Source organism: Pseudorca crassidens, chromosome 10, assembly GCF_039906515.1.
Source record: "Pseudorca crassidens isolate mPseCra1 chromosome 10, mPseCra1.hap1, whole genome shotgun sequence".
NCBI lineage: Eukaryota > Metazoa > Chordata > Mammalia > Artiodactyla > Delphinidae > Pseudorca > Pseudorca crassidens.
This window is the reverse complement of record NC_090305.1, coordinates 60,259,092-60,285,096: the sequence shown is the minus strand read 5'-3', so window position 1 is coordinate 60,285,096 and position 26,005 is coordinate 60,259,092. Positions and strand designations below refer to the sequence as shown.

At 41.7% G+C, this 26,005-nt stretch overlaps 1 protein-coding gene across 3 annotated transcripts in view; it reads right to left on the bottom strand.

Annotated features, from left to right (window-relative positions):
• Window positions 1-25,178, bottom strand: part of ANO10 (anoctamin 10) — a 223,956-nt gene extending 198,778 nt beyond the window's left edge. For all 3 annotated transcript variants that reach the window (XM_067753884.1, XM_067753885.1, XM_067753886.1), the window contains exons 1-4: window positions 25,020-25,178; window positions 16,029-16,181; window positions 9,109-9,306; window positions 7,832-7,966 (exon numbers count right to left, since the gene is read on the bottom strand). In XM_067753884.1, coding sequence (XP_067609985.1) covers window positions 7,832-7,966; window positions 9,109-9,306; window positions 16,029-16,167 — 472 coding nt within the window. In that variant the 5' untranslated portion in view covers window positions 16,168-16,181; window positions 25,020-25,178. The remainder of the gene's footprint in view (window positions 1-7,831; window positions 7,967-9,108; window positions 9,307-16,028; window positions 16,182-25,019) is intronic.
• Window positions 25,179-26,005: the final 827 nt, after the last annotated feature.

Below are 26,005 nucleotides of genomic sequence, written 5' to 3'. Positions count from 1 at the left end.
GAAATGACTCCATTCTGCTATAGAAAACTTTCCAGACAAGCATAAAAAGCCACCTGTATACCTCTAAAAATAAGGCTGCAAACTGAGGGACTCAGAACGAATATAAAACACAAGTCCTAAACTACTGGGCTTCTCTTCACCATCAATGCCAAAAGCATGGTTCTGGTTTCAGCTTCTAAAAATAGAGGGGTTTTTTTTTTTTCCAATCCCTCGACTTTCTCATGTCAGTGAAGCATGTAATTAAACTGAGCCTTACCTTCAAAGGAAAATATGATGCTGTGCAGGCCTATTTAAAGAAAGGAACAATTCAAACCAAGATTCCTTCCTTTAAGAATGCTGAATGGTCTGCTGTCAAGGACTAGGGTTATAACTATTACAGCCATTTAATACTTAGCAAAACTAACCAAAATCTAATTTAAGGGAGAGTTGCCTGGCTGTGTGTAGGACCTTCTAAATTAAATAATGCAATAACAATACTAACACAGTCTGTTTAACATGACGTAGAAGTAAAAGCACAGGGCTTCCCTTGTGGCGCAGTGGTTGAGAGTCCGCCTGCCGATGCAGGGGACACGGGTTCGTGCCCCGGTCCGGGAGGATCCCACATGCCGCACAGCGGCTGGGTCCGTGAGTCATGGCCGCTGAGCCTGCGCTTCCGGAGCCTGTGCTCCGCAACGGGAGACGCTACAACAGTGAGAGGCCCGCGTACCACAAAAAAAAAAAAAAAAAGTAAAAGCATAAATCCCTCCCACAACTCCTTCCGGCGTTTCTGTGCAGCAGGGAGGGGCGGGTCATGCTGCCTCCAATCCAGCAGAGGGGTGATCAGCTCCGACTGGGAGTGGAGGCCACACAGTGAAGACAGAGTCCCTCTGCCCCTGCAGCCGCTGCCGTGCCCAGCACCCCGCCCCAGAGCCCGCCTGCATCTAGCTCTCAGCTGTGAACAGACCAATCTTGTCTTAAAGAGGAAAAAACTGCTACGCAGGGATACCTGTGTTTTCAAAATACATTTTCATATTCCTGCATTGTTTTCATCCCTGCTTAACATAAAAACCGCAAGTATGTACGTGGCAAAACACAGTGTGTGTGGAGATACACAGATATAGATATATAGATATATGGTGCTGTACCCGGCACTAGACACATACACACACACATACATCGATGGTTTCACTGTCTTATACACAAGGCTGCTACATGATATTTACTTGACATCCACTCTATTATTCTCATATGGTCAATAAAATTTTAGAAGACAGATTATATCTGATCACTCTAAAAATCTAACCATTTGTATATAGAAGATATTCAGAAGTAGTTACTGTAATGTTCTAAAAGAGTAACAATATAATATTAAAGACCTACCATGAGATTGCCATATCCCATCAATCAAAACACCAGAATCATCTGATAGACACTTTGAGACAGAGCTTTTACCTAAGCTAAATAATATCCCTTAGGATAAATTTAATACATAAGAAATTCTCTGCTCCCTCAACTCCTCTTTCTAAAGAAAATCTTTCGTTAGGGTATTTGTGTGACTATTAACTATTAGGAATCAACAGGCAAAGGCAGTCTGAGGTTATGAAGAGATCACAGCTCACACAGAAAACTGGAAAGAAGATGCCCCTCAAGATGACCGCTGATGACTAAGACACACGTATTACCAATTCCTAGTTCTCCACGTGTTTGCTGTTTGATGGAAGAGGGGAGCCCTGAAACGCAGCGCTCACAGCACCGTCAACTGCTTCTAGCTGGTGTTTACAACCATGCAAGCTGCTCTCTGCTTAATGAAAGCTTTCCATCAAAACACAACATTATGACAAATAAAATAATAATCATTGCGTGTAAAATTAACTTAAACCTAAGATAAAGGAGAGTGTCTCTCATGAAAGCCCTGGCCAGCTCCATTTCTATGGATTAACTTCATGAAAATCTAGGATTTTAAATTACTCTAAGTTTCATTCATTCGAAAATTTGCACTCTGAAAATAGTTCACACTTCATGCATATACCATTCCTTCTTCAACCAAATATTATGATCACACTTTCAAAGACACAGAGGAAGAGAATAATGCAGAATTTCAAAATCCAGACTTCTACAACTTTAATTTGATTCTTAGATGGCATACAAAATTTCAAACGATCCCGATGGAGATGATTTTATTGTTTTCATACTTACTGCAAAAAAGAAAGAGAGAAGAAGGAAGGGAGGGAGGAGGGATCCTTGATTACAAAAGCCTCATCCTGCCCACAAGAAAGTTATTTCTATTACGGCTTCAGGACGCCAGACTGGCTACCTACACACCCAAGAGAAATCCATTTACATATTTTCGGCAAGGTTTTCGTTCAGTGAAAATGTCTTTGAAGCAACTGGGAGCATTTGGGAAACTGCTGCTCCTGAGTCGCATCTGATGAAAGCATACACTCACTCTTTAACAGGTGGAAGCAGTGATTTCCACGTGATGGTCTGATTAACCTGATGAACAAGAAGAAACGAGATGCTCACATTAACAATTAGGACAGTGCCTTAGTTGGCTTAGCCTTTTAACTGATACAGGGCACAGCTGTGTCTGAAAACATGCCCTCCCACTAAGAGATTAAAAAAAGATTTGAAATTTGGGAATGGCACCAAACAATGGCCTAAAAACAGAATGTGTAACTCCTGGTAACAAATGGTGGCAGAAAGCCACCCCTACCCTGTTCTTGTTCATGACGCCAAATTCAAAACAACAAAGTAAACAAGAAACATAAAAGGAAACCCTACCTTTGATGAAAGTAGAACAAAAGAAAACAAAACAAACTATAAACTGAAATCACAAACTTTGAAAAGTGGCCTTAAAAGTCAGCCCAGGGTAAGCTAAGAGCACCCACGCCCCTGCAAACCAGGGCCAGCAGGCAGAGGGCAGGGTTCTCCTGGACACTGAGGGGTAGGAAACCACTGTCCCCTTGCCCAGAATGAAGGCAAAGGGGACGCCTGGCAGACCCCTGACGTGTGTCTGCTCCCTGCCGGGCACCACAGCCAGACAAGAGACACGAGGCTGGAGGAAGGAAAGCGTGGGTCTGCCGTCTTGGGAAAGAGCTGCCCGCTGGAACCCAGGGATGGAGGTGAGCAGCTCAGGAGCTGTGGGTCTTTGTTGGCCAAAGACAGACCTAAAGGCCAAACCCAGCAAAAACTCCTGATAAGAAACAGGGCTCCACGGAGGCTCTAAGATGACTCAAGGAGAGCACACTGCCAGGCAAAAGCCAACCTCCTGACCACCACAGTTCCCGAATGGAGGCCCCCAACATCCCCTCTCCCCAACACACACAATTCCTCCCAAAATAGCTGGTCTGAAAAAAATAGGGACTCATTAAAAAATAAGTAAACACCACAAAGAAACTGGCATAGAACTATGCAAGAATACAAGGGAAAAAAGGAAGACCATTAAAAAAAAAGGCAGAGAAGAAACATAGCAAAAATTTAAAGCATAAAGCGATGAAAAATTATGGAATGCTTCAAGGAATTAAATAAATTAAAGCAAGTCACATCTCTGAAATTAAAACTAGAGGAAGACCTACCAGAGCTGAAGGTGGGAGCTTAGAAAAGTGAAGTAAGAGAAAAATAAAACTACTACAGATACAAAGTCTATAAAAGCTACTGAAAAAGGAAAAACTGAACAAATAAAGCCAGAAAATGGTGAAGAAGACTAAGAAAATTACATAAAAACTTTAAAATATTTCAGAGAATATGTAAGATTCACATATATATAATTGGCATACCTAAAGACAAGAAGAGAGAAAATACAGCCAAAGGAATCTTCAAAGGTAACTGAAGAAAATGTTTCTGAAATCATGGTAATCTTTAATCCACAAATTGAAAGAACGTATGTCCAAAAACAACCTGCTACAGAATAATTAATATCAAGACATATGCAGATAACTGGAAATGCAGACAAACAGGAATGATGAGTACCTGCACTCAGATTTCCAGACACCTCCTAAAAGCCATACAGGTCAACAAGGAAAGCAAGCAAAAGCATCCTTAATACATGTCTACAGTAGAACTCAGAGACAGGGCAGACTACAAAATGCAGTCTACATGTAAGTCAGGCAGTAAAGAACCAACACACTCTTAGTTCCCGAGTGTATGTGGGACATTTTCCAAGACAGACCGTATGTTAGGTCATAAATTAAGCCTCACAGGTTTAAAAAGATATAAATCATAAAAAGTATCCTCTGACCACAACGGGATGAAGTTAGAAATCAGTAACAGAAGGAAAACTGGGGAATTCACAGATGTGTGGAAATTAAACAACACATTCTTAAACAACCAGTGGGTCAAGGAAGAAACCACAGGGGAAGTTAGAAAATACTTAGAAATGAATGAAAACAAAACACAGCATACCAGAACTTATGGGACACAGAGAAAGCAAGGTTAAGGGGGGAATTGATAGCTATACATGCTTATATTTAAAAACGAGAAAGACCTCAAAGAACAACCTAACTTTACTATTAAGGAACTCGAAAAAGAATAACAATCTAAACCCAAAACTAGCAGAAGGAAGAAAATAAAAAAGATTGGAGCAGATATAAACAAAATAGAGAATATAAAGATAATAGAGAAAATTAAAGAAAACTAAAGTTGGTTCTTTGAAAAGATCAACAAAATTGACAAATCTGGGGGCTTCCTTGGTGGCACAGTGGTTAAGAATCCACCTGCCAATGCAGAGGACACGGGTTCAATCCCTGGCCCGGGAAGGTCCCACATGCTGTGGAGTAGCTGGGTCCGTGCGCCACAACTACTGAGCCTGCGCTCTGGAGCCCGCGAACCACAGCTGCTGAGCCCGCGCACAACTGCTAAAGCCCATGTGCCTGGAGCCCGAGCTCTGCAGCAGGAGAGGCCGTGACAATGATAGTTCCGCACACCACAGCGGGGAGTAGCCCACGCTCACGGCAACTAGAGAAAGCCCACACACAGCAACAAAGACCCAACACAGCCAAAAAAAAAAAATTGACAAATCTTTAACTAGATGAACTGAGAAAAAAAGATAGAAGACATAAATTACTATGATCAGAAATGAAAATGGGGACATTACTACTGATTCTAAAGAAATAAAAAGGATTGTAAGTGTGTACTATGAACACTTGTTTACCAACAAACTGGATAGCCTAGATGAAATGGACAAATTCCTAGAAACACAAAACCTACCAAGACTAAAACAGGAAGGGAGAGAAAATGTGAATAGAACAGACCTATAAGTATTAAGGAGACTGAATCAGTAACTAAAAATCTCCTGACAAAGAGAAACCCTGAACCTGATACCCTCGCTGGTGAATTTTACCAATATTTAAAGGAAAACTAATACCAATTCTTCTCAAACTTTCCCCAAAAATTTAAGAGGAAGGAAAACTATTAACTCACTCTATGAGGCCAGCATTACCCTGATACAAAGTCAGACAAAAACACTACAAGAAGGGAAAACTACAGACCAATATCCCTCATGAACACTGATGGAAAAATACTCAACGCTAGCAAGTTCAATTCAGCAGCATGTTAAAAGAATTATACACCATGACAAGTGCAATTTATTTCTAGAATGCAAGGATGGTTCAACATACTAAAAACAATCTGTGTAATATACTACATTAACAGAATGAAGGGGGGGAAAACCCACATGATCATTTCAAGAGGCAGAAAAAGCATCTAACAAAATCCAACACTCTTTCATGATAAAAAAAAAAAAACACTCAATAAATGAGGTATAGAGTGTAACTACCTCAACATAATAAAATCCATCTATGAAAAGCCCACAGCAAACATCATATTGAATGGTGGAAGAATGAAAGCTTTTTCTCTAAGATCAGAAATAAGACAGAGACGCCCACTGTCATCTCTTCTATTTAACATACTATTGGAAGTTCTAGCCTGAGCAATTAGGCAAGAAAAAGAAACAAAAAGCATCCAAACTGGAAAGGAAGAAGTAAAATTATCCCTGTTCACAGATGATATCATCTTATAGGTAGAAAATGCTAAAATTTCCACAGAAATACTGTCAAAGCTAATAAATGAAGTCAGCAAAGTAGCAGGATACAAAGTCAACACAGAAAAATCAGTTGCATCTCTATACACTAACAATGAACTATCTGGAAAGGTAATTATGAAAAAAATTCCATTTCTAATAGCATCATAAAGAATAAAATACTTAGGAATTAACTATGGAGGTAAAAGACTTGTACAATAAAAACTATAAAACAATGCTAAAAGAAACTAAAGAAAACATAAAGTAATTGAAACACATCCCACATACTCAGGACTTAATCTTGTTAAGATGTCAATACTATCCAAAGCAATCTACAGATTCAATGCAATCCCTATTAAAATCCCAATGATGTCTTCTGCAAAAATAGAAAAACCCATCCTAAAATTCATATGGAATTTCATGGAACCTCAAATAGCCAAAACAATCTCGAAAAAGAAACACAAAACTTCCTGATATCAAAACTTAGGCGAGAAGGGACAGTGATTGTTTAATGGGTACAGAGTTTCAGTTTTACAAGATGGAAAGAGCTATGGAGATGGATGGTGATGATGGTTGTAAAACTTTATGAATGTATTTAATACCACTGAACTGTACACTTAAAAATCATATATAGGGACTTCCCTGGTGGCGCAGTGGTTAAGAATCTGCCTGCCAATGCAGGGGACACGGGTTTGAGCCCTGGTCCGGGAAGATCCCACATGCCACGGAGCAGCTAAGCCTGTGCACCACAACTACTGAGCCTGCACTCTAAAGCCCATGAGCCACAACTACTGAGCCCGTGTGCCACAACTACTGAAGCCCACGTGCCTAGAGCCCGTGCTCTGCAACAAGAGAAGCCACCGCAATGAAGAGTAGCCCCCGCTCACCACAACTAGAGAAAGCCCGCGTGCAGCAACGAAGACCCAACACAGCCAAAAATAAATAAATAAATTTATTTTAAAAAATCATATATAACATGTTATATGTATTTCATCACAATAGAAAAAAAGAGAGACTTAAGAGATATAATAACCAAACCAAATGGGTGATGTATGATTGGATCTTGGTTTCAACAAACCAGATCTAAAATATATTTGGTGACAAGTGAGAAATTTTGAATATGGGCTGACTCTTGGACATCCGTCCTCCTGGATGACACTGACTATTGGAAGGAAACCAGACTAGGGGACACAGAAACCTCTATGTTTAAAGAATATTTTAGGCAGCAAAAATGCTCTGGGCCTTGCCATTATCCGGGTTTGAGGCAAATTTGGAATTACACATTGTAGTAAATACTTTCAGTCTGCAAATTCAAATGGAATTACACAAAATCAGAAAGTTACAAACTGCTAATTTGCATTCAGCTATTATGTCACACTGCGAATCTTCTTAAGCCTTTCTATGTTTGTACGTGTTCATACCCAGTGGGATGAGAGGAGATGGGAAGAGAGCTTCAGGAAAAGACCGTGTCTCTGTTTTTTATTCCTCCACAGATTTTCATTATACTACAAGGTTTGGGTATAAGGTAAGCTTTGCTAATTTTAACTGAGTAATATGCAAATATGTTCACGCTGAATTTTAAGCTTACTGAATGCTGTGAGACCTTGTAAATAAGAAGCAGAGAACCATAAAGAACAAATAAATTGATCTAAAGATGCAATACAATTAAGGTCTAAAGGCAAAAGATACGACTATGAAAAATAAGTTACTGTAAAGTTGCGTAAGCTCTTCAGTAAGAAGGGAAAAAAGCCTCTGTAATTTGTTATTTATGTCTACTAAGCAAAAATAATTGCATTAGAATGTATATTCATGAAGCCGGTTGATACAATGACTTACATAATGATTTTCCTGGGTACAACTTTGCCTGGGGGTAACCAGGGATCATTTTTTCATCTCTGGCTCTAAGACTTTCAAGTTCATGTTTGATAATGAATTGACGTTCTGCCATGGTGAGGAAATCATCATTATCATCTAAAATAAAATAAAGATTAACAGTTATTTTCTCAGTAATAGCCAAAATAAAATTAATAATATTCAAATAACCTGGGATTATGAAATAATGATATAGACAATGAATAATAAACATAAGTAAGCAAAGTATAAAACTGACAAATTAAATAGAACATAAAGCCCCTTAGATATTTTATAAGAATAAAAATATTCTGTAATGCCTTCATATAATATATAATTCTTTAATTATTATACTAATCATTCTATAATGTGGTACAAACATCCAAATGGCAGACACTTGCTTGATCTCATTTAATACCAATGAGCTGAAGGCAATACATTCTTTAATTCTAACAGTATTTTTAACTAGAGATGCAACTGAAGTTTGCCTACATGGCAAATTCTCCTCCTTCAAACTCTCAAGCCCAGGCCATTCCCTTCTGCAGTTTAACATCCCTCCCATAAATGAGGGAGAAGAAAGTCTGATAAGAAAATAGTGTTGTTTCTTGACAGTTGAATCCTCTCAAATGAGGCGAATTTCACCTTGATCATTTATTTACTAATATATAAAAATCCAGAGTGAGTGAGTCTGAAGAAGTCGAAATCACATCTTCTAACTCTGAAAGCCCTGAAAGGGACCGGTTTGGTTCTGAAAGCACACTCCCACTCTGATAACATAGCCACCCTGGCCTTCTCAGTTCTTTCCAGAAACCATTCTATTCTGGAACCTCCTTTGAAGCCAGAACAGAATCAGAATAGGGGATCATAGGACACTGGAATACTACTCTGTTTCTTATTTGTATCAATCCAGTGAACATTCACCTTCTATGAAGTAGAATAATATAAGGTACATGTGTCATCCTAGTTTATGTTCAACTATTCTAGGGGTTACAAAGTAAATCTGAAACCCCAAATCTTACCCCAACTGCTTTGATAAATAAAATTCTACTGGAACACAGCCTTACCCATTCACTTCTTATGGTTGAAGGCTGCTTTTGCTCTGCAATGGCAGTGCTGAATAACTGCGACAGATCGTATCGTACACACAGCCTAAAATATTTACTATCAGGCCGTTTACTGAAAAAGTTTGCTGACCCCTGACCTATTCATCAAAAACTTCTTTTTGATAAATTGATTCTGGTAGAAGCAATCTTGGAACTCACCATCAAAACCTTTGAAGTTGTGTCGGGTTCCATACATGAAGGCTCTCATGGTGTTATCACTGCACTCTTTCACCAATCCCACTGCTTCTGCCCCCAGTAACAATCTAATCCTGGAGGCACCGACAAGATATAAGTTCTGATTTTCTAGTGTTTCTTTCTCATATTTATTTAACAACGGTCTAAACAACAGCTGAGCACCTTCAGAAACAAAAAATAAGCACAATCTTAGACAGAGATAAACATGAAAGTTTCAAAAATGAAAGCCTTCTAAATAAATATTATGTTCCTAGTTTGGTAGAAGGCAAATAAATTATGTTAACAATTTAAATCCATCTTCCAAATAAATAAGAAATGTAAGTAAGCTGGGGATGGTAGTTCTTTATAGCTTTTGGAAATAAACGCCAAAAATTGGAAAATGGAATAATAAGTGGCTTGCCAGTTACTCAAATTAGAATATGAGACAAGAATCGAATATTTATTAGCTCTCAGTAAAAATATGGAGCAAAAGGATACAGTTTAGTATAAAAATAAAATACCAAAATTTAAGAAAATTAATTTGAAATAAAATATTCTAATAAAAATGGTGCAAACGTAACACAATTACATCGGACTACAACAGATTTTGTGAACGTTAAATACTAAATAATAAAGAGCAAAATAATTTCTCAATGATTTTTCCCATAAGTACATGCAATTACGTTTCAAGGTATTTTTCTTAAACAGATTCACAAAATGTTAAGAGTAGATATTGTGATTTGATACTGTATATGGAATTATTTCACTTAAAATATTATGGAGAAAAAGGAATTTTTTTCCTTATTTTTAATTTCTACCTACATCAAACTTTGTAAGGTACATTTATTTCTTTACTATTTGTCCTCTCTAGAGGATTGACAGGAATTATAAACTACTACTCAGATGGTAACAGGATAATAGCAGAATTTATATTTCACTTACCCAAAGGATTAACAGATTAACGTACTATGGCACTATTATTTAGGTAATTTACAACAGAGGAACTAAAGACTTTAATAAAAAAATCAATAAAAGATATAAATAAAATACAATAAAAGATATATATATATGATATATTCAATTTAAAGAAGACACAAATGTCTCTTAAATATAAAATCCTTAATGTCATTCATATTAAGATAAATGCAATGTGTGTGTTTAAGGAGAGGGAAAAACACTTGTATGATTCTTCTCTTCCATGGATAGGGCATTAGCCTAGTGTTCTTGAGAAGCAGCATTTTGGAAATGCACACGGTTAAGAATTTTAACTCCATGTTCTCTGAAAGTGAGTCCTGCTAATTTGGCTGCTATTAAGGGCTAGTGCTTTGGACTTTGGTTGCATTTTATATACGAATTGCAAACCTATCTGTAAGTTATCACATTGATTTGTATGTATGTTTTCTACTTTCCCTTCTAAAGTTCCACTCTTCTTAAATGCTACCTCAGTAGTGTTGCCCAAAGCATATTCGATGACCCATGCTAGATGCTGCATGGGAAAAGGGGATCTGTGATTAAATACCATCAAAAAATTGGGTTAAACAAAGTTGAACAGATTTCTTTACTGTGAAATTACTCAAAACATATTTTATGTTTATTTGCATTTTAAGTCTCCAAGAGTAGGGCATTATGTGCAGTCTTTTTGACCTAAGAAATCTGTCCTTTGTTCCCGTAACAGAATTTCTTTAAGTGTCACTGTCCATGAGTCACCTCTTCAGAAAATGTTGCTAGAAAACAAAAGTCAGCTGAATAAATCCATTTGGGTGCTCTGTTTAATTAAAAAACAAAAAAAAACCCCAACACCAATATGCTACTTTTCACTTCTCACACTGCAAAAATCAAAAGTAGGGTTAAAAACTAGGGTGGTGGGTATGGTAGCCATGGAAGTGCCCTGCTCCACCCAGATCTCCCATCAAAAGAATCTGCTGTGAGAAGCAGAGTTGACTGCAGCCTCCTGCTGCCCCCCTTTGGCCACAGCACCCTCACACCTAGACCATGCTCCCCTAGCTGCTCCCAGCCACAGGTTGAACACGCAGGGGACACTGGAATGAGGCCATTTCTGCTCAACATGCGTTTCCTTTAAAGGGCAATGTTGGGCCTGGCGCATACGTTCCCAGAACCGTGCTGTAGTCGGAGGCTCTTCCTATCCAAGCCTCCTTCTTCCCTCTCTCCTTTCTGAAGTGTTAGACCTACAAGAAAGTCTGAAGGCTCTCAATGTCTAAGCCTGTTGCTTCTCCCTTTATCTTTCTACAGATGTTCCCCTCAACAAACCTCCTGTGCATTAAATCCCATTTGGTGGGCTTCCCTCGTGGTGCAGTGGATAAGAATCCGCCTGCCAATGCAGGGAACACAGGTTCAATCCCTGGTCTGGGAAGATCCCACATGCCGCGGAGCAACTAAGCCTGTGCGCCACAACTACTGAGCCTGTGCTCTAGAGCCCTCGAGCCACAACTACTGATGCCCCAGCGCCTGGAGGCTGTGCTCCGCAACAAGAGAAGCCACCGCAATGAGAAGCCCGCGCACCGCAACGAAGAGTAGCCCACGCTCGCCGCAACTAGAGAAAGCCTGCGTGCAGCAACGAAGACCCAACACAGCCAAAAATAAATAAATAAAATTTTTAAAAATTTTTTTAATAAAATAATCCCGTTTGGCATCTCTTGCTTGGACGACGCAAACTGACACGGAGAGGGGAAAGGCACTCTGAGACATCACTAGGGGAGTATCAAAGGGTATAACCTTCACAGAGAAACATTTGTCAACACCTTGTTCTGAAGAATAGTCCCCATCCCCCCCACCGGCACCCCGCCCACCAAGGCAATGACTTTCAACTTGTTCAGGTGATTCCTTTGTGATTTCTTTTGTCGCCAAACAACATACTTTAGCTAAAGAGATTTAGCTCTCTTTCCAACCCACCTTCACCATTTCCACCCACCCTTTCCATCACCCCATTCTCACAATATCGTCATATCATCCTTCTCATCCCATCAACAGTATTTTCATTATTATGACTACATACGTTACAGTTGCGCCTTACAACACGCTATGATTTTCCTTCCCTACAACTTACCGTTTTCCCCAAAATTGGTATCTTATCATATGCTTGGTTTATTATGCACTTACTGCTAATTCAATCCCCCAAGCTCTGCCAATTAAGTCTTCCCTCAATACACTGCCAAGAGAGATAGGCTGTTAACATTATCTTCTTAGAGAAATCTCTCTTCACTCCGCCTTCACACCTTGTTGACAGCTGGGTGGGTTCAGAATTCTGGACTGAAATCATTTTCCTTCAGAAATGAAGATATTATACCACTGCCTTCTAGCTTCCAGTGTTTCTAACCTACTTTATTTTTTCTGGAAGTATGTAGTATCTTCCCTGTCCTCAGGGTTCTGAAACCTTCCAGTGATATGCCATTTTCAGCCACAGTGCTGGGCATTGCATGGGCCCTTTCAGTCTGAAAAAGCACACATCAGCCCTGAGTTTCTCTTTGATGATTTATTCCTCTCCTTTTTCTCTCTTCCCTTTTTAGAACTTTTATTCAGAGGTATACCTTCTGGACTAGTCCTCTAATTTCCCTGTTTTTTTTCTCTTAGATTTTCCAATTCTTTACCTTTTTGCTCTACTTTCTGGGAGGTTCTGTCAAAATTGTCTTCTAACCCTTTTACTGAGTTTTTAAATTTTGCTCTCATACTTTCATTTTATGAGCTGCTTTTTTTCCTAAATGATTATTTTACAATATCCTACTCTTGATGTGTAGGTGGTTTGTCTTCTCATAACGCTGAGAATTGAGTTTTTAATTCTCTTTTCGTTTTCTCCTACATGGTTTTCTTTTATTTTTTTAGCTTTCTCTTTCACGTTAGGGATTTTCCTCAGATGTTTGGTGATCTTTTGTTATAAGCTCATGTTTAAGAAAGCAGTTCTAAGAAGTGGAACAGAAGTTCTGAAGGTTTAGATGGAACTCATCAAAGATGGCCTCTGGGGCTTCCCTGGTGGCGCAGTGGTTGGGAATCCGCCTGCCAATGCAGGGCACACGGGGTCATAGCCCTGGTCCGGGAGAATCCCACATGCCGCGGAGCAACTAAGCCCGTGCGCCTGCGCTCTAGAGCCCGCGGGCACATCTACTGAAGCCCGTGTGCACCTCAACGAGGGGTGGCCCCCGCTCTCCGCAACTAGAGAAAGCCCGCACGCCCAGCAATGAAGACCCAACGCAGCCAAAAATAAAAAAATAAAATAAATAAATTTATTTTTAAAAATGGCCCTTAATGCAAGGTAGTCTGGCCGGGTTACTTTCCATGGGCAACTCTTGATTTCTGCACCTTCGTCTTGAGTTGCTCAGATTCCTCAAGGAAACATTATTCAAATCTCCTTCCGAGATGATTACATTGTGGAAACTTAATTAGGTATGAGACTGGTGGGATGGAGGACAGGGGTAACGAGATTCAATTAATTATCCCTTTTTCAGTACAGAATCTGTTACCAACTGTACATAAAGGCCCCATGCCAAAATCCATGCATCTGACCCTCTCCAGAGAATAACAGAGACTTCTGCTGGGGTGCTAGAATACAGAAGGGACCTAGGGATCAGATTATTTCTTAAACAGATCTCAAACAATTCTTTTTTTTTTTTTCTTGGTACCATTTTTATTTCTACCTCTATAGGCCCCTAATGTCTCTAATTCCTGAGTCTTTAGGAATATTTTGCAGTGTAAACCAAACTGCATCTCAGTTTTCTCCCCTGCCAGCTCGAGCTCTGGATTTCTCAACTCTGAGAAGTTACTCACTACTCATCACCTGTTTACTAGCTTCTAGAATGGTGCTGCTGTTATATCTTCTCCTTTCTTGTCAATGTGGACTTAGGTCTTTTTTAAAAGATCCTTTTATTGTCATTTTAATAGGAGTTTGTAAGAGAATAAAAGTAAATATGAGTGTTAAATCCAATACCTTTACCTGAAAGATCCAGAGTACTTTTTTGGAATGTTCTTTTATGACTGCCCCAGCATTGTAGGAGGATGCCATCCCGTCCCCATCCTCATGTGTCCTTGCTAAAGCCACACAAAGAGCAGAGAAGACGACTAGGAATACACTGGGCTCTCTCACTCTAAGACACTACAAATGTTCTTACACCACAGGGATTTTATTTTTTATTTATTTTTTAAATTTATTTATTTTTGGCTGCGTTGGGTCTTCGTTGCTGCGTGCGGGCTTTCTCTAGTTGCAGCGAGTCGGGGCTACTCTTCGTTGTGGTGCGTGGGCTTCTCATTGTGATGGCTTCTCTTGTCGCGGAGCATGGGCTCTAGGTGCGCGGGCTCAGTAGTTGTGGCTTGAGGGCTCTAGAGTGCAGGCTTAGTAGTTGTGGCACACAGGCTTAGTTGCTCCAAGGCATGTGGCATCTTCCCAGACCAGGGCTTGAACCCATGTCCCCTGCATTGGCAGGCAGATTCTTAACCACTGCGCCACCAGGGAAGTCCAACCACAGGGATTTTAAAGAAGAGACTCCAGTCCAGTGAAATACCTCAGACTTCAGCAAGTATTCTTCTTTTTAAAGGTTTTTTTTTTTTTGGTTCAATTGTTTGAAAAAAATTAAAAATTCCACTTTGACACAAAGTTTTATTTTTAAGAAGGCATTTCCATTTACAGTCAAAATCGTTTTTTAAGAGTCTTATTTACATTTTGTCCAGTGTTTCGAGACTTAGTGAAGTTTTAGGGGTTGTTTTGTGTAGTTTTACGAAGTGTCTGCTCATGTAAAACTCCCTCCACCCTCTTACCCAGATCTAGCCCCCTTTCTGTGCCCTACAGGAGAGGGCTAACCTTCGGCTTCTTCTATAAAGTCATCCCTTACCACCCCGAAAAGCATCACCAAGTGTCACTTCTTCCTTCCCTTTACTTTCTTTTTTTTAAAATTATACACCCTTATTTTCCTCTTAATATCTGTAGAAACTGTAGTAATGTTACATACCTCATTCTTCCTATTGGTAATTATCATCTTCTCTCTTTTTTTAAAAAAAATATTTATTTATTTTTGGCTGTGTTGGGTCTTAGCTGCAGCACATGGGATCTTTTGTTGCAGCACGCGGGCTTCTCTCTAGCTGTGGCATGCAGGCTTGGTAGTTGCAGCACACAGGCTCTCTAGTTGTGGCACACAGGCTCCAGAGCGCATGGGCTCTCAAGTTGTAGCGCACGGGCTCCAGAGCACGTGGGCTCTGTAGTTGTTGCGCATGGCCTCCAGAGTATGTGGGCTCTCTAGTTGCAGCATGCGGGCTCACTTGTTGTGGCATGTGGGCTCAGTAGTTGCAGCGCACAGGCTTAGCTGCCCTGCAGCACGTGGGATCTTAGTTCCCCGACCAGAGATCGAACCCGCGTCCCCTGCATTGGAAGGTGGATTCTCAAACACTGGACCACCAGGGAAGACCCCCTTTACTTTCACAGCAAGTATACATAATGATTTTTTTTAAGTATCATGCAGTATTTTGTAAGAGCTTTTTCCTTAGCCTTTCTTCCTGTTCCCTCAATTTCCTGGAACTAGCGTTCAGTCTCTTTACCCTGACAGTAACATCCTTGCCGGCAGAAGTGTTTCTCTCTCCCTTAGCACCATAACCAACACAGAAATAATACTCAAAGATATTCATTCATTTGACAAATATTTATTAAGCACCTACTATGCACCAGGCACTGTACATAGGCACAGAGTTTATAGCTGTGAACAAAACCACTCACGTTGCTTACGGTCTAAGAGAGACTTACAATCTAATGTTGATTTAAGACCTCCTTTCAAGTCCTAGATAAATAATAAAGAGCAAAGAAATGAACATTAATTTTAAAAATATATCAATTAAAAAACTGTGAAACACATTTGAAAATACAGTTTTACTCACTGGCATGACTAAATCTGAGTGATATTTATTTTACTCACCTCCATCTTTCTTTCTACTGATAATTCTGTTCTTCAGCCATTCTTTGGTTTCTTCCTTGACATCCTGAGCAAGTTCTATGACAACCAGAGGCGTGAAAGAGCTCTCATGAGTATCCAGAGCTGACAAGGTCACTTTCATCTTTGACAAACTTGCTGAAAATAAAAAGCAAAGATGGGCTATAATGGGAAAAATAAATATAGACTGTATTTGTATTTTCTCTTAATTAAACCTAATTCTGGCTTCCTGGACAGAAGAAAATTTCTCACGAGCCAGATGGGTTACATGACAGGCTCACCAAATGGCTCACAGCACCTGTGCGAGCCAGGCCCTATACAAAAACGAGGGAAACACTACTCGTATCCGTAAGCAGCTCAGAATAAGGCAGAGGGTACATTCAGGTAAGTGAAGGATAACAGTGTAAAATGTGTTCACACAAGAGGACTAAGAAAGTATTTACAAAGGATGTGACCTGAACAGGATTTAGAAGAATGAATAGGAGTTTGCCAGATCGACAATGGATGGCATTCTAGGCAGAGGAAATAGTGTTCCCCTACAAAACAATGATGAAAAATAGCCAAGATGGGGCTTCCCAGGTGGCACAGTGGTTGAGAGTCCGCCTGCTGATGTAGGGGACACGGGTTCGTGCCCCGGTCTGGGAAGATCCCACATGCCGCGGAGCAGCTGGGCCCGTGAGCCATGGTCGCTGAGCCTGCTGTCTGGAGCCTGTGCTCCGCAATGGGAGAGGCCGCAACAGTGAGAGGCCCGCATACCAAAAAAAAAAAAAAAAAAAATAGCCGAGAGACTCAGAGAAATACAAGTGAGTAGGTACAGCTGGAGTGTTAACTATGAGTTAGAGGAAGGGAGGATGGGAGCTGGTATCTAATGAAGGCCCCAGATTATTACAAATTAACTGGGCCTTGTCCAGCAAACAATGGGAATCACCAATTCATTATGGGCAGGGAATTGACACAGCCCAATTTCATGTTTTTGTATGGAGTTGATGTCCCCAGCATCAGCTTCCCTTCCCAGTGTCCCTAACTTTCTCAGGGATGTCATCTTTATCTCTGTCACCAAGCTGGGAAGATAATGGAGTCAACCTGGAAACCCACAAATGGCATCGGTCACTAAGGCCTGATGGCCTCCCTCAAAAATGTTTCTCATGTGGACCTCTCTAACTCCATGATTCTCAACAGGGGCAATTTTCAGACTTTAGACTCATTTACTCTAACTTTGTGCTTAATGTAAGTTTTAATGACTCCAAAGTCGAAGTGCAAAGCAATTCTTGGGAACAATCACAAAAGGAATGACCAACAACACAGAACATCTTTCCTTTCTCTGGGGGAAATCACAGTCTTTCAGCAAGCTGATCAAACAGATCCAGCTTGTCTGGCCTGGACTGATGAGCCTTGTTTTTCTCTAACAGAGTACAAGTTTTGTTTGGGGCAATACTGGTGTTATAAATCAATGCTGGATTCAAATAATAACTACAAATACATCAGGAATGCTATTTCAAGGTATCAGCCCAATCAAACTCCCCAGGCTAGGATCTACGAGGGAAGCCAGGTCAAAACAGGACCAACTACAATGAGGTATCACCTCACACTGGTCAAAATGGCCATCATCAAAAAATCTACAAACAATAAATGCTGGAGAGGATGTGGAGAAAAGGGAACCCTCTTGCACTGCTGGTGGGAATGTAAATTGATACAGCCACTGTGGAGAACAGTAGGGAGGTTCCTTAAAAAACTAAAAATAGAACTACCATATGACCCAGCAATCCCACTACCGTGCATACACCTGAGAAAACCATAAATCAAAAAGAGTCACGTGTAATGGACATATATACACTACCAAACGTAAAACAGATAGCTAGTGGGAAGCAGCCGCATAGCACAGGGAGATCAGCTCGGTGCTTTGTGACCACCTAGAGGGGTGGGATAGGGAGGGTGGGAGGGAGGGAGACACAAGAGGAAAGAGATACGGGAACATTTGTATATGTATAACTGATTCACTTTGTTATAAAGCAGAAACTAACACACCATTGTAAAGCAATTATACTCCAATAAAGAATTAAAAAAAAAAAGAGCCATGTACCACAATGTTCATTGCCGCACTATGTACAATAGTCAGGACGTGGAAGCAACCTAAGTGTCCATCGACAGATGAATGGATAAAGAAGATGTGACACATATATACAATGGAATATTACTCAGCCATAAAAAAAAGAAATTGAGTTATTTGTAGTGAGGTGGATGGACCTAGAGTCTGTCATACAGAGTGAAGTAAGTCAGAAAGAGAAAAACAAATACCGTACGCTAACACATATATATGGAATCTAAAAAAAAAAAAAAGGTTCTGATGAACCTAGGGGTAGGGCAGGAATAAAGACGCAGACTTAGAGAATGGACTTGAGGACACGGGGAGGGGGGAGGGGAAGCTGGGACAAAGTGAGAGAGTGGCATGGACATATATACACTATCAAATGTAAAATAGATAGCTAGTGGGAAGCAGCTGCATGGCACAGGGAGATCAGCTTGGTGCTTTGTGACTGCGTAGAGGGGTGGGATGGGGAGGGTGCGAGAGAGGTGCAAGAGGGAGGGGATATGGGGATATATGTATGTATATGGCTGATTCACTTTGTTATGCAGCAGAAACTAACAACATTGTAAAGCAATTATACTCCAATAAAGATGTTAAAAAAAAATAGGACTGAGTTCTCAACTCCAAATAGCTAATGATATAATCAGGAATTATAAAGAAGGAAAGAATGGTAACAGATAGCCATTAAAGCTATGGGAACTCAGAACACTTCATGTGCAAAAGTTATCAATGAAGCTTGAGAGTAAAGGCCCGACCAGAGCAGAGTGGTAACATGTTTGTAAGCTACCACCATTTGAGAAAGTATGCTGCTGTTTACATCTAACCTGACAGCCAGTAAGGAGTCACTGGGGGTTTCTGAGCAGAGGATTGGCTATGTGTCAGAGTGACAGAAATCTCAACAGGTACGTTTAGGGGGTGTTCTTCATGGTATTCTTTCAACTCCCCTGAACTTCTGAAATTTTTCATAACAAAAAGTTGGGGGGAGGCTTCCCTGGTGGTGCAGTGGTTAAGGATCCGCCTGCCAATGCAGGGGACACGGGTTCGAGCCCTGGTCTGGGACGATCTCACATGCCGTGAAGAAACTGAGCCCGTGTGCCACAACTACTGAGCCTGCACACTACAACTACTGAAGCCCGCATACCTAAAGCCCGTGCTCCGCGACAAGAGAAGCCACCGCAATGAGAAGCCTGCACAACGCAACGAAGAGTAGCCCCCGCTCGCTGCATCTAGAGAAAGCCCGCGCGCAGCAGCAAAGACCCAACGCAGCCAAAAATAAATTAATTTAATAAATTAATTTTTAAAAAAAAGTTGGGGAAAAATGTTAATCTACCAGTAGACTACAGAGGCTTACCATCATCATCTTTCGCATGGAAATACCAAATACAACAAACATTAATCATGTGCTTATTATGAGCCAGGCCATGACGGAGTCTGAAGATACAAAAGTAAATAAGGTCTACATCTTACTTTTGAGAAGCAGGCGTGCATCAAATCATTCTAACACAGGGCTAAGTATAACAGTACAACTGCAGTAACCCGAGGGCTTGGGGCAGCCTGAGAAGGGAGGCTGAGAATGGGACAGGCTGCAATTTAGAAAAGATACCCAGATGATTCCAAGGTTTCTAACCTGGGACATGGGAAGAATGGCTGTGAGTTAGCAAATAGCAAAGATGGAAGGAATGGTGAGGTTAAGGGGACAATACAGGGCTCAGCAGGGCATATGTGCACAGGCATCAAAGGTCAAAGTTTTTTAGCCTTTATGCATTGCCTAATGTGAGTGACGATTATTCACAATTACCAGGTCATGAAACAATCTTTCTGAGAAAGTAAGGTAGGTTTCAGTTCTCAACACGTATACGAGCATTATGTAGAAGCTCACAGTAAATACTTGCTCATTGATTTATTCTTATTTGAGATACTGTATGCCTTTCATTACTCAAAGCACGACCTTACCAAGACTTCCAATATATTACAGACAAAAATGTCACAATCTCTGATATACGAGGAGTTCTTATAAATCAATAACAAAAAATACAAAAAACTAAAGTCACAAAGAAGAAATATACACTTGAAAAGATGTTTAAAGTTACTAAGAAAGAAACGCAAAGTAACAATGAGTTATTTTTCCCTTTTCAGATTTGTTGAAAGATGGACAGAACCCAGGTCTGGCATGGGAGTAGAAAACTGGGCATTTTCACACATTGCTGCCAGATGTTGTGATTTGATACCACCTTCCCAGAAAGCAGAGTAGCAATCTGAAAAACAACATTAAATACTCATACCATTCAACAGAACAATGCTAGTTCTAGGAATTTATACCAAACATATAATAAAGTCAAAAATGTACATAAATGTTCATTACAGCTTTCTTTTTTTCTGTCTTTCCTCTCTTTCCTATAAAGTCAAACAACAGGATACTGGCTAAATAAAGTATAACTATACAACAGAACCGTTAATACTAGGATACAGATCCAACTAAATTAACATGGAGAATGTTTCATAACACATTATAAGGTAAAAATGCAAAGTATGACCCCATTTCTGAATATATATCATCCACAGTAATATCAAAATGACAACACTAGCTAACATTTGCTGAGGATTTACTGCATCAAAGCACGGCTACACATTTTTGTGTGAATTACCTCAGTCATTTCTCACAGCAACGCCATGAAGAAGGAACTTTAACGTTTCCATCTTACAGATGAGAAAACTGAGGTGAAAGAAGTAAAAAGTAGCCTGTCCACATCATGCAGTCTCAAGCAGGGAAGCTGGGCTTCAAAACCAGGCAGCCTGATGCCAGAGCTCACATCCTTAACCACATTTGTGTATACATATGTATTCATCACATGTGGTATGAGTGTATTACACACACTTGTGTTAGTCACGGTGTAGGTATGTGTGTCTAATAAAAATTCCATCAGTGATTAGTCAGATATATTTCTCCATCCCCATTTCTAGGTAGTAGGATTTACGATGAGTTTTATTTTCTTCTTTACATTTTTCTTTTTGATTTGAATTTTAGTGAGCAGGTATTTCTTATGAGTGGAAAAAAATGGCTTCTATGTTCGTAAAATAGAAGGCTCACATTTTCAACATAAGTGTAAAATATACACTGTAGTAGAGACCAAATGATACTTTTAAAATTACCTAATACAAGATAATATTTTGCTTTATTCTTCAGATTAAAAACATACTAACTTTGTATACAAGAAGTCGCCTAGCTTCAAAGATTGTTTAGTTTGGGGTAAAAGTTAACGGCATATAGAATGAAAGGACTCGGGACCTAGGCACGTCCTATCCATGAGACTGGCAAAAGCAGCGCAGAAGTTGGACTAGGAGAGAATTTTAGGGCAGAAGGAGCCTTAGGGGTCCATTAGTCCCAAGACCACACTATTTCATGTTAATAAAACCAAAGTCACACAACCAGTGTGACAGAGATAAGACTGAAATCCAATGCTCTTTGAATGACACCATACCGTATGCAAAAGACCTTTTTTCCCCGTTTTTTTGAACTTAGCCAATTTAAAGTCTCACCATCAAAAGTAACGCTGGCCTCGCCACAGCTGTGGAGCTGTGTGCTTTCACTTGTTAGAGTCTCACAGACTAACCCCAGTGCCAGCACTGAGCAGTTCAGTGGAGCCTGGTAAGCCTCAACCCCTTCAAGGCTCCAGTATATAAGATGCTCTTGGAAGTTTCAACACTGCTTGTTTTCAGCTGCTTCACACTTGTGCCATCCACTGGGCCACAGGGTACTTACAGGCTGGGTGACCTAAGTGGCAGGAACCTCTCTTACACTGCCCGTGTTCCCGTCCCTGAAACTCTGTGCCCTCCTCCTTCTTGTGTCCTCTGCTCAGGGAATTTCCATCACTATACAGTAACACCTCTGGGGACGCCCTCTCCTTGGGGGATTCCTGCCCCCTCTGTGTTCTGCACGCAACATCACTCTTGCAGTTCACCGACCAGCGCGATCCAGGCCTGCTCCAATCCCACCTCTTCACGTTGGCTAGCCCAACAGCGTGAATACCAAGTGTAAGGCGGGGAAAATAAGAAGCCTCGTGGCAGCGTGGGCTAACCTGAGTTCTGCAATCCACTTTCACTGGAGGGTCTTAACAGAGGCTGGCTGCACCATTACCATGCACACTAGACTAGTACATGGGACCAAAATACCACCTGGGGGGGCATGAGGACTTGAAGCGTGGACACAGCAGAGGGCCTCACGGTTCCTGTTGGGGCTGATCTGAAAACAAGCAATGATTCAACACACAGACTTCCTGGGCACTGGAGGGTAGAATGATTTCTGCTTCCACAGCCAATTTCCCCCTTTTATCCAGACTGTCAGCCAGGCCAGCAGCCAGCAATAACTGTAAAGCACAGAGCAGCTACGTTCCATATGCTCCGCGCACAGGACCAGTAGATAGCCATCTCAAACTCTGCTCTTCTTAATCACGCATTGAACTGCACCCAGGGCTAAAGGAGACCTACAAAGGAACTGGATCCCTGTGGCTCTTACATTAGCTATTGGAATCACCTGCCTATAGTAAGGGTTAAATCCTGACCTTGGTGGTTGAAATGCACATATGAAAAGAAACTCACTGGGAGTTCAAGCATGGAGGGGGGTGGTTCACATTATTTTATCACGGTTCAAAAAAAGAATAAGGGACCCTTTATTCTCTTCCTGAGTTTGGGTAAAGAAAAAACATCAATGGAATTATCATAAATTCAAAGACTAATAAGTAAGTGCATAAGGCTGTGTTTAGGAATCACCTTATTTCAGGCTCAAGGAGAAACACAATCCAAAATGACAAAATTACTCTCAGTCGTAAGGCAGAATAGGAACACAACAGTGAGAGCAAAATGAAGGGCCACACTGATCAAGGAGGAAGATGAGCGGGATTTCCTAGGAGAAAACTTGCAATTTTAATGGCAAGTGCTAGAAGGGACAGGACCCCTCCGGAGGCCCCCTCTAAGGTGTAAGACAACTTAGAGGCAGTTAATTATGAGAGCAATTGTGGGACCGTCCTCCTTGAGACCTAGGGCAGCCGTCTCTCAGAGTCACCTAAGATGAGGGCAGATTTGAGAATGAAACATCAGCCCTGCACACATGCACCCTCACTAAAGAGTTTCTCAGTGACACCCACAATGTAGGGGAGTTGGTGAGGCCCATTCCCTGAGGAACATACCTAGGAACCTCTCGTGGCCTCAGGCCTCCACAGGAAGGTGTAGGAGAGATGAGACACGACACAATGAAGACAGCCTCGCCACAACAGCCCAGGTCCAGGCCTAATTAGATGCTGCACTCATACTCTCTTTCTACACTTGGTACCCCAGACACTGCCAAGATTTTGCTTATTTGAGCTGGAATAATGTCTGAAAACCTAGAGCAACAATGAATCTCCTCCCCAAGCACAGGACCTGGCACACAGCTGAAATGCTAACATGTGATAAAAGAATGAATTCACGGGATGAACATACCACCATTTAAAAAGATGTTTAGGGAGAATTTTTAATGATCCAGGAAAATGCTAAAAATACAAAGGGAAAAAAAGCAAAATACAAAGTAATACAACAATATGACCCCAACTATGTAATACGTACATTTAGAGACACAAAAAAATACAAAAAGAATTAAGAAGAATTGCACAAAAATGTTAGGGTTGGTGAAATTACATGGAGTTTTCATTTTCATTCTTATACTTTTCTCTATCTTCCAAGTTCTCTTACAGTGAAAAAAAGTTTCACTGAGTTTGTTTTTTAAGCACACACAGTCTCCAATTTACCAGGACTTTTCTATCCCTTTCCATTAGTTTAAATCTTTTCAATTTCATTCTTCATCTGCAATTCTACAATTCTTTCAGCAATAACTGGTCAGAACAGATACGATCTACTTTCCACAGCTAATTTTAAATTGTTTATCATACTCACAGAATGGGCTCTTAGAAAACATCTAGTTCTCTAGCTCGGTGTGACTTTAAAATTCAAAGTAGCCAGATAAGAAAGATTTAAATTTTTTTTTAAAAACCCCACAGGATTAGATATTTTTAAAATTAAAACTCCGCAGGATTTAAGGGAACGTGATACGACTGCTTTTGAGTCTGAATAAAAACCTCAACTCTGAACTTTGTGCGGGACCTCCATACACCGTCTGGGCTGCCAGAATAGGGTTTCACAGAAGACAGCGCCGCACCAACGCTGGCGCCGCCAAGGCTCCAGGGAAATTAGAAGCATTCCATAGGAGAAGCACCCCTTCCAGCCACGTTTCTCAGGTGTCCCAGGCATTGCCCCTGACTTTCATCTAATACTTCAGCTGTACTGTGTGTCCCAGTCGAAAGCCTGGAAACCCGATCACCCCGATGTGAGAGCACAACCCCGCAAGCTCACTAGCGTCACGCCCGTGCCGAGATACCCGAAGCTCCAGGCTCTCCGGACAGTCGGGGAAGCGTGAATCATGGGCCCCCGTGAGCTGGTCCTTCTCTCAAACGCCCTTCACTAGGCTTCGTCGACTCCTCCACCCCCACTCATCTCATTCCCCGTTGCTCTGGAGCCCCCCAAGCCCTCGCATCCTGACTCCACCAGCCACCAGATTTCAGCTTCACCACTTTTCTTCTATCAACCCTCCACCCTCAGACCAACCTCGGCCCTCTGCAGCTTCCACCTGCGACTGCCACTCCCACCCGAACGTCACCCAACCTCGGCGTCCCTCCCCGTCCTACTTTCCCATTCCCGGGATTGCCAACCCCGGGAGCTACCCCGGAAAGGAAGGGCGGCGGCCGGGAGGAGTCACTGGAAGCGTCGCGCCGCTGCCCGACAGCCCGGACTCAATCACCTGCACTGACCCAGGCTCTGCGCTGCCGAAAGCGAGGGGGTCCGAGGTCCCCTCCCCCACTCACCGGCCGCCACAGCACTCCACGTCTTCGGGGGCGGGCCCGAGAGCCTGCTAGTCCCCCAGGCCGGGAAACCGACTCTCGCCGCGGGAGGCGAACCGCGGCCTGCCGGGCGGGTACCACCTAGCGCCGGGCGTGCAGGGCGGGGCCGAGACGCGCTCGCACGCAGGCGGGGGCGGGGCCGAGGTGGGGGAGGCGGGGCTTAGGGCTGAGTCACTCCCGGCAGAGACCAGGCTGCTCCAGAGAAACACTAGACTGGCCTAGTCTGGCTGTCGCCGGGAGTGAGAGCTGAGACTGCTAAGGAAGAGGCGTGCCTTATGGGCTGTCACTCCGCGTGGGGGCGGCACCACGGTGGAGAGGCGGGGCCTCGCGGGGCTGGGCTGTCACTCCGAGAGTATGGAGGGGCGACCTGCAAAGAAATATGTCCATTCACATTTTCCTCTTTTCCGTCTCTTAAGGTCCAGAGTCCAACTTCCTTGTCACTTTCAAATATAAGAACAAGCCTCATTTTAGTTGTAATTCACTTTCAGGCAGTGAAAAACCCAGTTCCAATATATTATCCCCCCGCCCACCTCGGGATCTGTGCCCTGGGAATGTGTTCCCAGTGCCTTGCAAGCTCTTCGTTAATTAAGGAGATGATTTATTTCCTTCCTTCCCTCACGGGAAGCGGGAACCGAATCTCACCTTCTCACTGAGGCCCTTTCTGACCATCCTATTTAATACCTGCTCTCCTCCCTACCCCACTATCTTACCTTAGCATATTTCTTTTTTCCACAGCACTCATCACCTTCTAACGTTTTATATTATTATATTTATTGTCAGTCTTTCCCTAGAATGTAAGCTTCACAAGGGCAGGGATTTTTGTCTGTTTTATCCACTGATACATCCCCAGTGCCTAGAACAGCGTTAGAGTCACAGTAGGCATGCAGTAACTCAAAGGAATGAAAGAAAACAATGTATGAACCCTTTCTCCTTCCGTACACGCTGTTCAG